The sequence below is a fragment of the Oncorhynchus nerka genome, linkage group LG18 (genome assembly GCF_034236695.1).
Source record: "Oncorhynchus nerka isolate Pitt River linkage group LG18, Oner_Uvic_2.0, whole genome shotgun sequence".
Taxonomy (NCBI): domain Eukaryota; kingdom Metazoa; phylum Chordata; class Actinopteri; order Salmoniformes; family Salmonidae; genus Oncorhynchus; species Oncorhynchus nerka.
Genome location: NC_088413.1, coordinates 73,551,828 through 73,563,680, shown reverse-complemented (window position 1 = coordinate 73,563,680; position 11,853 = coordinate 73,551,828). Strand labels below are relative to the sequence as shown.

At 45.2% G+C, this 11,853-nt stretch overlaps 1 protein-coding gene and 1 long non-coding RNA gene across 5 annotated transcripts; one reads left to right on the top strand and one right to left on the bottom strand.

The window, feature by feature from the left end:
- Positions 1-894: 894 nt before the first annotated feature.
- Positions 895-5,665, bottom strand: LOC115146428 (uncharacterized). Of its 2 annotated transcripts, none has more exons than XR_003866150.2 (3): positions 5,604-5,665; positions 4,067-4,177; positions 895-2,446 (listed from the first exon to the last, which is right to left on the bottom strand). It is a non-coding gene; the product is annotated as an uncharacterized LOC115146428 (long non-coding RNA). The 2 variants fall into 2 exon arrangements; XR_010459798.1 differs by having other exon boundaries at positions 5,559-5,625.
- Positions 4,405-9,038, top strand: LOC115146426 (uncharacterized). 3 transcript variants are annotated; one of them, XM_065004331.1, is made up of 6 exons: positions 4,405-4,727; positions 5,563-5,691; positions 6,065-6,355; positions 6,485-6,739; positions 6,971-7,131; positions 7,227-9,038. In XM_065004331.1, the coding sequence occupies exons 1-6, from the start codon at positions 4,586-4,588 to the stop codon at positions 7,455-7,457; spliced, it is 1,209 nt and encodes a 402-aa protein (XP_064860403.1). In that variant the 5' UTR covers positions 4,405-4,585; the 3' UTR covers positions 7,458-9,038. The 3 variants fall into 3 exon arrangements, with proteins under 3 accessions (XP_064860403.1, XP_064860405.1, XP_064860404.1); XM_065004333.1 differs by having other exon boundaries at positions 4,406-5,691; XM_065004332.1 differs by lacking the exon at positions 5,563-5,691 and having other exon boundaries at positions 4,409-4,727; positions 7,227-9,037.
- The last annotated feature ends 2,815 nt before the right edge of the window (positions 9,039-11,853 follow it).

Sequence of the window (11,853 nt, the reverse complement as noted above, 5' to 3'; positions counted from 1 at the left end):
TTCAATGAAACATGGTGAAGCCCCAAAATTGCCCTCGCTAGAAGCATGTGTTTCAGACATAAGGAAGTGGATGGCTGCAAACTTTCTACTTTTAAACTCGGACAAAACAGAGATGCTTGTTCTAGGTCCCAAGAAACAATGAGATCTTCTGTTGAATCTGACAATTCATCTTAATGGTTGTACAGTCGTCTCAAATAAAACTGTGAAGGACCTCGGCGTTACTCTGGACCCTGATCTCTCTTTTGAAGAACATATCAAGACTGTTTCAAGGACAGCTTTTTCCATCTACGTAACATTGTAAAAATCAGAAACTTTTTGTCCAAAAATGATGCAGAAAAATTAATCCATGCTTTTGTCACTTCTAGGTTAGACTGCTGCAATGCTCTACTTTCCGGCTACCCGGATAAAGCACTAAATAAACCTCAGTTAGTGCTAAATACGGCTGCTAGAATCCTGACTAGAACCCAAAAATTTGATCATATTACTCCAGTGCTAGCCTCCCTACACTGGCTTCCTGCCAAGGCAAGGGCTGATTTCAAGGTTGTACTGCTAACCTACAAAGCATTACATGGGCTTGCTCCTACCTATCTCTCTGATTTGGTCCTGCCGTACATACCTACACGTACGTTACGGTCACAAGACGCAGGCCTCCTAATTGTCCCTAGAATTTCTAAGCAAACAGCTGGAGGCAGGGCTTTCTCCTATAGAGCTCAATTTTTATGGAATGGTCTGCCTACCCATGTGAGAGACCAGTGGCGTGCCGTGGGCCTGGGCCTTCAGTGAGGTCCTACACAGTCCCACCCGAATTAATCCACCTCTTATTACCATCATTATGATGCCATGGCTCTAGACACTATACATTTAGACAGAAACGCAGTATAACCAGGCGTTGCGTCACCTTGAAATTGACATTTTTATTCAGAGAATTGCAGGGGAAGAATACAATACAGTACAGTTCAACTAATAGGCAAGAACATAGTCAACATAATATTCTTCTTCTATCCATTTCTGGTCCACAAGCTTTGAGCTTTAAGTCCAAAAAATAAATAAAATAGAAGAGTCTTTGGTTGTGCATAGTGTAGTGTCTGGTGTTGCCAGGGAACAGCACCCTCTTAGAAGAGCCTTTGGCTGTGCATAGTGTAGTGTCTGGTGTTGCCAGGTAACAGCACCCTCTTAGAAGAGCCTTTGGTTGTGCATAGTGTAGTGTATGGTGTTGCCAGGGAACAGCACCCTCTTAGAAGAGCCTTTGGTTGTGCATAGTGTAGTGTCTGGTGTTGCCAGGTAACAGCACCCTCTTAGAAGAGCCTTTGGTTGTGCATAGTGTAGTGTATGGTGTTGCCAGGGAACAGCACCCTCTTAGAAGAGCCTTTGGTTGTGCATAGTGTAGTGTCTGGTGTTGCCAGGGAACAGCACCCTCTTAGAAGAGCCTTTGGCTGTGCATAGTGTAGTGTCTGGTGTTGCCAGGAACAGCACCCTCTTAGAAGAGCCTTTGGCTGTGCATAGTGTAGTGTCTGGTGTTGCCAGGTAACAGCACCCTCTTAGAAGAGCCTTTGGTTGTGCATAGTGTAGTGTATGGTGTTGCCAGGGAACAGCACCCTCTTAGAAGAGCCTTTGGTTGTGCATAGTGTAGTGTCTGGTGTTGCCAGGGAACAGCACCCTCTTAGAAGAGCCTTTGGCTGTGCATAGTGTAGTGTCTGGTGTTGCCAGGGAACAGCACCCTCTTAGAAGAGCCTTTGGCTGTGCATAGTGTAGTGTCTGGTGTTGCCAGGTAACAGCACCCTCTTAGAAGAGCCTTTGGTTGTGCATAGTGTAGTGTATGGTGTTGCCAGGGAACAGCACCCTCTTAGAAGAGCCTTTGGTTGTGCATAGTGTAGTGTCTGGTGTTGCCAGGTAACAGCACCCTCTTAGAAGAGCCTTTGGTTGTGCATAGTGTAGTGTATGGTGTTGCCAGGGAACAGCACCCTCTTAGAAGAGCCTTTGGTTGTGCATAGTGTAGTGTCTGGTGTTGCCAGGTAACAGCACCCTCTTAGAAGAGCCTTTGGTTGTGCATAGTGTAGTGTATGGTGTTGCCAGGGAACAGCACCCTCTTAGAAGAGCCTTTGGTTGTGCATAGTGTAGTGTCTGATGTTGCCACGGAACAGAACCCTCTTCGAAGAAGTAGAAGCTGAAGATCTCCTGGATAGCCTCCCTTTGCTGCGTTGTTGGACCCCATCCTGGAAACTTCCTGCAGAGCAGCAGACTTATCCTCTGGCACACGGTGGTGAGCTGCAGATCCCCTCCTGGTCCTCGTGTCCAATCTCATGAAGTTATGCAGGACACTGGTAGCCTTCACACACCTGAATTCCTCCTGGAGGCAGTCCCAGATGGCTCTGGTCACCCAACCTTGCAGAGCCCGACACGGGAACTGTAGGCAATCATTATGAAATAATGTCCTGTTACAAGGTATCTGTAGGAATATGGAAGATAATGTCATTATTAGACAATACCAGGTCATTGTGGATTACTAATGTATAAAATCCCTGATAACAAATCATGATAACATTGGAATGACGGATGCATGTGCACACGTATGTGTAGCATGTGACAACAGCAGGATCATATCACGTATAGCATCACAGATAAATAGGCTCTGTCATAACCTCACATGGTCTCTCCTATCATTGCTATGCAGACGACACACAATTAATCTTCTCCTTTCCCCCTTCTGATGACCAGGTGGCGAATCGCATCTCTGCATGTCTGGCAGACATATCAGTGTGGATGACGGATCACCACCTCAAGCTGAACCTCGGCAAGACGGAGCTGCTCTTCCTCCCGGGGAAGGACTGCCCGTTCCATGATCTCGCCATCACGGTTGACAACTCCATTGTGTCCTCCTCCCAGAGCGCTAAGAACCTTGGCGTGATCCTGGACAACACCCTGTCGTTCTCAACTAACATCAAGGCGGTGGCCCGTTCTTGTAGGTTCATGCTCTACAACATCCGCAGAGTACGACCCTGCCTCACACAGGAAGCAGCGCAGGTCCTAATCCAGGCACTTGTCATCTCCCGTCTGGATTACTGCAACTCGCTGTTGGCTGGGCTCCCTGCCTGTGCCATTAAACCCCTACAACTCATCCAGAACGCCGCAGCCCGTCTGGTGTTCAACCTTCCCAAGTTCACTCACGTCACCCCGCTCCTCCGCTCTCTCCACCTGCTTCCAGTTGAAGCTCGCATCCGCTACAAGACCATGGTGCTTGCCTACGGAGCTGTGAGGGGAACGGCACCTCAGTACCTCCAGGCTCTGATCAGGCCCTACACCCAAACAAGGGCACTGCGTTCATCCACCTCTGGCCTGCTCGCCTCCCTACCACTGAGGAAGTACAGTTCCCGCGCAGCCCAGTCAAAACTGTTCGCTGCTCTGGCCCCCCAATGGTGGAACAAACTCCCTCACGACGCCAGGACAGCGGAGTCAATCACCACCTTCCGGAGACACCTGAAACCCCACCTCTTTCAGGAATACCTAGGATAGGATAAAGTAATCCTTCTCCCCCCCCTTAAAAGATTTAGATGCACTATTGTAAAGTGGCTGTTCCACTGGATGTCTTAAGGTGAACGCACCAATTTGTAAGTCGCTCTGGATAAGAGTGTCTGCTAAATGACTTAAATGTAAATGTAAATGTAATAAATACATAAATGAGAAATGTTACTACATGATGTCACATCACAATCAGAACGATTGGAAACTAATTTTATTTTTTATATATAGAGATTTTATTTTTTCATTAACTTTTCATTTCATTCATTTTTTAAGGTACAGAACTGCAAAAAAATTGCCACACTAACAAAACTGATTTCAGGTGTGTAGGGAGGTAATAGTTAATAGTAATAGTTAATTGGGTGGAGGATGAAAGTCAAGGAAAGCTTGACTGTATGTGGCAAATAGAGGGTGCTGCTATTGTAACAGTTTTGCTTCCGTCCATCTCCTCGCCCCTACCTACACCTGTTCACTTCACACACGGAGCATTAAAAAGATCGCGTTTTGACCACGTGCTTTAAGGTCAAAACGGCGTCCCATACAGAACTACCTCGTCCCCATATCACTCCTCCTCCTCCTCCTGTATGTCCTGCTCGCCCATCAGGAGGGTCCACTGAAGCTCCCTTGTCTTCTCCTGGATCACCCAGGGTGCCGGTGAGGGCTGGCAGACCATCCAAAATAGAAAGAGCAAGGAAATGTATAAACAATGTGCTTATCATATTTGAGCAATAAAAGGCAAACTGCATTTGCATTTTAATCGAGAATGGAATTATTATAGTTGCCCATTTTAAATGGTTGGTGTTGAGCTAGTTGCCATGCCCTGCCCAGTTGAGTCTATTGGAGTTGTCTTTCAGGGATTGGCGTCAGTTAAACTGCAGTACAACCAGTCTCTAGTTAATGTTACGTGGGAAGACTGCCGCCCAGCGGAACGTCACAAGAACAGAATGATGCCCCGTTCATGGACGTAATTATGCCAGTTAGCAAGTCGGAGTTTGCTGTGTTTCCAGATTCCGACTAGCACGTGAACATGCAGTTACAGGTGTAAATATGGCTGGATCTCCGTTCTCGAATGTTCCATAAAGGCCCGTTTCATCACTGCAATACAAGGCGACAGCACTCTGACAGAAGACTGCATATTACATCTCTCATTTCCAAAAGTAACATGAGTATTCTGCGGTTTCTTCTCGTTCTATTGCTAACTATCAACACAGGTAACATTCATTATATTATCTATATTTATTGTGTGGAGGAATCTGTTTTGATTTTGGACTTGAACTCTAGAAATAATACTTTTAAACTGTAGAATGTAAACTTTGTGCACATAAAATGGGTATTTGGAAAATGTTTGATTTTAGGCAGCAAATTACTTACTGATTAAATTTGTACTTTTGTATATTATCTACCTCACTTGCTTTGGCAATGTTAACATGTGTTTCCCATGTCAATAAAGCCCCTTGAATTGAGACAAAAAAGGGAGTAAAAAACACTAAATATGTTTAGAACTACAAATGAACTTTCTTCTGTCGATTCTGGGTTTTATAATGTCACAATTACAACCCTCCTTTATCCGGGCTTGGGACCGGCAAAAGTGACCCAAAAGAGACACTGGCGGAGTTCGTTTTTTATTTGATTATTTACGTTATATTGTCGGAACGAGGGGTGAACATCTCCTCTGACTGCTGCGAGAGGACTGGGCCGCCTGTGAGTGCTTTGGGACGGTGTGGGGCCCACGGCAGCACCCGCTGCTCGTTGAGAAGAGTAAGAACGATACGTGCTTTCACGTCAGAGTCTCCAATAACACCAGAAAAAGTCGCTAGTCGCTTTTTTGAAAAAGTGTCGCTAGAGGGGTCTGAATACTCGCTAAATATAGCGACAAAGTCGCTAAGTTGGAAACACTGCCCACATAAGCTAAACATGAATATACTGTAACGTACCACACTGCACTACATATGCGTGTATTACTAGCACAGATGTAAACATAATCAGATAAGAGAGATCGGTTCCCAATTTAGCCTTAACATTAAGGTCTAACGTTAACTTACACAGCGACAACTGCCATGTTCAGGGGCAGAACGACAGATGTTTACCTTGTCAGCCCGGGATTTGATGTCGTTTACCGGCCCAACGCTGTAACTCTCCGGAAACCACCCACTTTGGGCCGAGAACCAATCAACAGTAAGTATTGTTCAGGCCTGATTCTGAAGAGGTGGTTTGAAGTCGCAGTGATATATATTAAGCAGCATTATTCAGCGACTGCGCTGTGAAAGAAGAAGATAAACTTTATCTCTCATTTTCAAAAGGAATATGAATATTCTGGGGTTTCTTCTCATTTTATGGCTATGCATCACCATAGGTAACCTATTCATTATATTGTGTGGAGACATCTCTTTTGATATTGTAATTAAACTGTAGAATGTAAACTTTGTGCACATAAAATGGGTAATTGGAAAATGTTTTTTTTATAGGCAGCAAATGATTTACTGATTTAATATGTACATTAATGACTGTCAGTGAAATGCTAAATGTGATCTTGGTCCTCTCTCATTAGGAATCAGGGCAGAACCTTCAGTGGACCAGTATGGGTTGAAGGGGGATTCAATATGTCTGGTTGTTGCAGAACCTCCTGAGATGATCAACGGAGTTCAATGGAGGAAGGACAATGATGTACTATTTGGAGACAAAGAGATCTCTCCTAAATACAAGGAGAAGGTGGACTATAACAATGATAACCATTCTCTGTGTATTAAGAATCTAATGGAAACTGACAGTGGAATTTACATGGTAAACTACAGGAAACATTGGAAACAATCAACTACTACATATAGACTGTTAGTGGAGGGTGAGTTTTCTAAGGTTTCAGTTCTGGTCATTTGCTGTACATTTAATGTGTCTGATCAGGTTCAATAATGAATGTAGGACTAATAATTATCTGTCTCTTCTTTGGTTCTAAAAACTGTCTCTAATATAGATCATGTTCCCAAACCAGTCATGGATGTCACATCTCTCTTCAACACAAGTGTGGGTTGCTGTGATGTCACAGTGAACTGTTCAGTTAAAGATGGCTGGATGTTGTCTGTCTGTGACAGCGGTCAGTGTACACTGTCACAACAGTCTCCGTCACTAACCTGTGGTAACATGACCATCTCCGTATTGACTGGAAGGATCCAATGCACCAGCAGCAACCACATCAGCACACAGACCATCTCTCAACCCTTGGAGGACTGTAAGTACCATTTAGCCTCCACCTTCACTGTGTACCTCTATCACTGTTTAATAACCTACTAATAATATCATGTGAATTCAAGTTAGGTCAAAGTTTTGACATCATTATTGTCATTCTTCTCTAGTTAAGATTGGAATAATTCTGCCTGAAACTATATCATTGTATGAACACTGTTCTTAATCTGTGTGTGTGTGTGTGTGTGTGTGTGTGTGTGTGTGTGTGTGAACTCAGGTAGTGGTAATGTGAAAGCCTCAGTGTTACCAGTTGGCACCATTGTGGGTTGTGTTACTGGTACTGGTATATTACTCCTAGTTGCTGTGTTACTTGGTGTTGGATACATCAAACATACCAGAAGACAGAAAATACCTAAAGAACAAAGTCCACTAGAAGAGGTACCTGCTCTGTCATTCATTCATCTCTGCATTATACTAGACAATAGTTTTAAATAACAATCATTTAAATGTTGTAATGTTTCATATCCAAACAGGTCATTGTTCCAAGAGTTTACAACTCAGTGAAGACCTCACCAGGGAGAGAAGAACCACAGCATCTCCTTACCAGAACCACAGCCCTCTCCTGTCCAGAACCACGACACTCTCCTGACCAGAACCACACCCCTCTCCTGTCCAGAACCACACCACTCTCCTGTCCAGAACCACAGCACTCTCCTGACCAGAACCACAGCACTCTCCTGACCAGAACCACAGCACTCTCCTGACCAGAACCACACCACTCTCCTGTCCAGAACCACAGCACTCTCCTGACCAGAACCACAGCACTCTCCTGTCCAGAACCACATCACTCTCCAGAGATACAGACAGTCTACTTCACTGAGAAGAACCAGCACCAGCAGAACATCTCCAAGTTGAAACAGGAAGCGCTTCTCCAGACATTAGACCAAAATAACTGAAAATAACTGCCTCTGAACTGCATCATCTCATTGTGTCACTGAGTTACATCAGTTCTTGACCTTGTACAGAAACCACGGGACATTGCACCACCTAGTGGACATCAATAATACCAGCAGAGTAAACCTCATGGTATTAGTTCCATCTACCCATCAATGTTGTGTATATGAGAGGGCAGACTTGACCTCATTAGGCCACCGTAGATGGATTCTTTAACACATTTTATCTGTCAAGCCATCAAAGTCATACATCTTTTTTTAAAGAATTTGTTCCTAACTGACCTGCCAAGTTAAATAACGGTTCAATAAAACAAATAGATATATAACTGGGACAAAAAACTCTGCCTTGTCCTTCCTCTGAGTTTGGAAGACACTGGTAGCTACACTACATGACCAAAAGTATGTGGACACCTGCTGTTCAAATATCTCATTCCAAAATCATGTGCATTAACATGGACTTGGTCCTCCCTTTGCTGCTTTAACAGCCTCCTCTCTTCTGGGAAGACTTTCCACTAGATGTTGGAACATTGCTGCAGGGACTTGCTCCCATTCAGCCACAAGAGCATTAGTGAGGTCAGGCACTGTTGAGCGATTAGGCCTGGCTCGCAGTCGATTAGGCCTGGCTCGCAGGTGTTCGATGGGATTGAGGTCAGGGTTCTCTGCAGGCCAGTCAAGTTCTTCCACACCGATCTCGACAAACCATTTCTGTATGGACCTCGCTTTGTTTACGGGGGCATTTTCATGCTGAAACAGGAAAGGGCCTTCCCCAGACTGTTGCCATAAAGTTGGAAACACAGAATTGTCTAGAATGTAATTGTATGATGTAGCATTAAGATTGCCCTTCACTGGAACTAAGGAGCCTAGCCTGAACCATTCAAAACAGCCCCAGACAATTATTCCTCCTCCACCAAACTTTATAGTTGGCACTATGCATTGGGGCAGGTAGCGTTCACTTTGCAACCGCCAAACCTAGATTCGTCTGTCAGACTGCCAGATGGTGAAGCGTGAATCCTCACTCCAGGGAACGCTTTTCCAGAGTCCAATGGAGGCGAGCTTTACACCACCGACCCTTGGCATTGCTCATGGTGATTTTATGCTTGGGTGCGGCTGCTCGGCCATGGAAACCTATTTCATGAAGGTCCCAACCAACAGTTCTTGTGCTTACGCTTCTTCCAGAGGCAGTTTGGAACTTGGTAGGGAGTGTTGCAAATTTTACTGCTTCTGTGGACAGTTGTCTTTTATACAGGTAACAAGCTGAGATTTGGAGCACTCCCTTTAAGAGTGTGCTCCTAATCTCAGCTCATTACCTGAATAAAAGACACCTGGGAGCCAGAAATCTTTCTGATTGAGAGGGGGTCAAATACTTATTTCCCTCATTAAAATGCAAATCAATTTGTAACAATTTTGATATGTGTTTTTCTGGATTTTTGTTGTTGTTATTCTGTTGTTGTTATTTCAAATCAAATCAAATTTTATTTGTCACATACACATGGTTAGCAGATGTTAATGCGAGTGTAGCGAAATGCTTGTGCTTCTAGTTCCGACAATGCAGTAATAACCAACAAGTAATCTAACTAACAATTCCTAAACTACTGTCTTATACACAGTGTAAGGGGATAAAGAATATGTACATAAGGATATATGAATGAGTGATGGTACAGAGCAGCATAGGCAAGATACAGTAGATGGTATCGAGTACAGTATATACATATGAGATGAGTATGTAAACAAAGTGGCATAGTTAAAGTGGCTAGTGATACATGTATTACATAAGGATGCAGTCGATGATATAGAGTACAGTATATACGTATGCATATAAGATGAATAATGTAGGGTAAGTAACATTATATAAGGTAGCATTGTTTAAAGTGGCTAGTGATATATTTACATAATTTCCCATCAATTCCCATTATTAAAGTGGCTGGAGTTGAGTCAGTGTGTTGGCAGCAGCCACTCAATGTTAGTGGTGGCTGTTTAACAGTCTGATGGCCTTGAGATAGAAGCTGTTTTTCAGTCTCTCGGTCCCAGCTTTGATGCACCTGTACTGACCTCGCCTTCTGGATGATAGCGGGGTGAACAGGCAGTGGCTCGGGTGGTTGATGTCCTTGATGATCTTTATGGCCTTCCTGTAACATCGGGTGGTGTAGGTGTCCTGGAGGGCAGGTAGTTTGCCCCCGGTGATGCGTTGTGCAGACCTCACTACCCTCTGGAGAGCCTTACGGTTGAGGGCGGAGCAGTTGCCGTACCAGGCGGTGATGAGGTTTGTCTGTGATGTGTATGCCGAGGAACTTAAAACTTGCTACCCTCTCCACTACTGTTCCATCGATGTGGATAGGGGGGTGTTCCCTCTGCTGTTTCCTGAAGTCCACAATCATCTCCTTAGTTTTGTTGACGTTGAGTGTGAGGTTATTTTCCTGACACCACACTCCGAGGGCCCTCACCTCCTCCCTGTAGGCCGTCTCGTCGTTGTTGGTAATCAAGCCTACCACTGTTGTGTCGTCCGCAAACTTGATGATTGAGTTGGAGGCGTGCGTGGCCACGCAGTCGTGGGTGAACAGGGAGTACAGAAGAGGGCTCAGAACGCACCCTTGTGGGGCCCCAGTGTTGAGGATCAGCGGGGAGGAGATGTTGTTGCCTACCCTCACCACCTGGGGCGGCCCGTCAGGAAGTCCAGTACCCAGTTGCACAGGGCGGGGTCGAGACCCAGGGTCTCGAGCTTGATGACGAGCTTGGAGGGTACTATGGTGTTGAATGCCGAGCTGTAGTCGATGAACAGCATTCTCACATAGGTATTCCTCTTGTCCAGATGGGTTAGGGCAGTGTGCAGTGTGGTTGAGATTGCATCGTCTGTGGACCTATTTGGGCGGTAAGCAAATTGGAGTGGGTCTAGGGTGTCAGGTAGGGTGGAGGTGATATGGTCCTTGACTAGTCTCTCAAAGCACTTCATGATGACGGAAGTGAGTGCTACGGGGCGGTAGTCGTTTAGCTCAGTTACCTTAGCTTTCTTGGGAACAGGAACAATGGTGGCCCTTTTGAAGCATGTGGGAACAGCAGGCTGGTATAGGGATTGATTGAATATGTCCGTAAACACACCGGCCAGCTGGTCTGCGCATGCTCTGAGGGCGCGGCTGGGGATGCCGTCTGGGCCTGCAGCCTTGCGAGGGTTAACACGTTTAAATGTCTTACTCACCTCGGCTGCAGTGAAGGAGAGACCGCATGTTTTCGTTGCAGGCCGTGTCAGTGGCACTGTATTGTCCTCAAAGCGGGCAAAAAAGTTATTTAGTCTGCCTGGGAGCAAGACATCCTGGTCCGTGACTGGGCTGGATTTCTTCCTGTAGTCCGTGATTGACTGTAGACCCTGCCACATGCCTCTTGTGTCTAAGCCGTTGAATTGAGATTCTACTTTGTCTCTGTACTGACGCTTAGCTTGTTTGATAGCCTTGCGGAGGGAATAGCTGCACTGTTTGTATTCGGTCATGTTACCAGACACCTTGCCCTGATTAAAAGCAGTGGTTCGCGCTTTCAGTTTCACGCGAATGCTGCCATCAATCCACGGTTTCTGGTTAGGGAATGTTTTAATCGTTGCTATGGGAACGACATCTTCAACGCACGTTCTAATGAACTCGCACACCGAATCAGCGTATTCGTCAATGTTGTTATCTGACGCAATACGAAACATATCCCAGTCCACGTGATGGAAGCAGTCTTGGAGTGTGGAGTCAGCTTGGTCGGACCAGCGTTGGACAGACCTCAGCGTGGGAGCATCTTGTTTTAGTTTCTGTCTGTAGGCAGGGATCAACAAAATGGAGTCGTGGTCAGCTTTTCCGAAAGGGGGGCGGGGCAGGGCCTTATATGCGTCGCGGAAGTTAGAGTAACAATGATCCAAGGTTTTTCCACCCTGGTTGCGCAATCGATATGCTGATAAAATTTAGGAGTCTTGTTTTCAGATTAGCCTTGTTAAAATCCCCAGCTACAATGAATGCAGCCTCCGGATAAATGGTTTCCAGTTTGCAAAGAGTTAAATAAAGTTTGTTCAGAGCCATCGATGTGTCTGCTTGGGGGGGATATATACGGCTGTGATTATAATCGAAGAGAATTCTCTTGGTAGATAATGCGGTCTACATTTGATTGTGAGGAATTCTAAATCAGGTGAACAGAAGGATTTGAGTTCCTGTATGTTTCTTTCATCACACCATGTCTCGTTAGC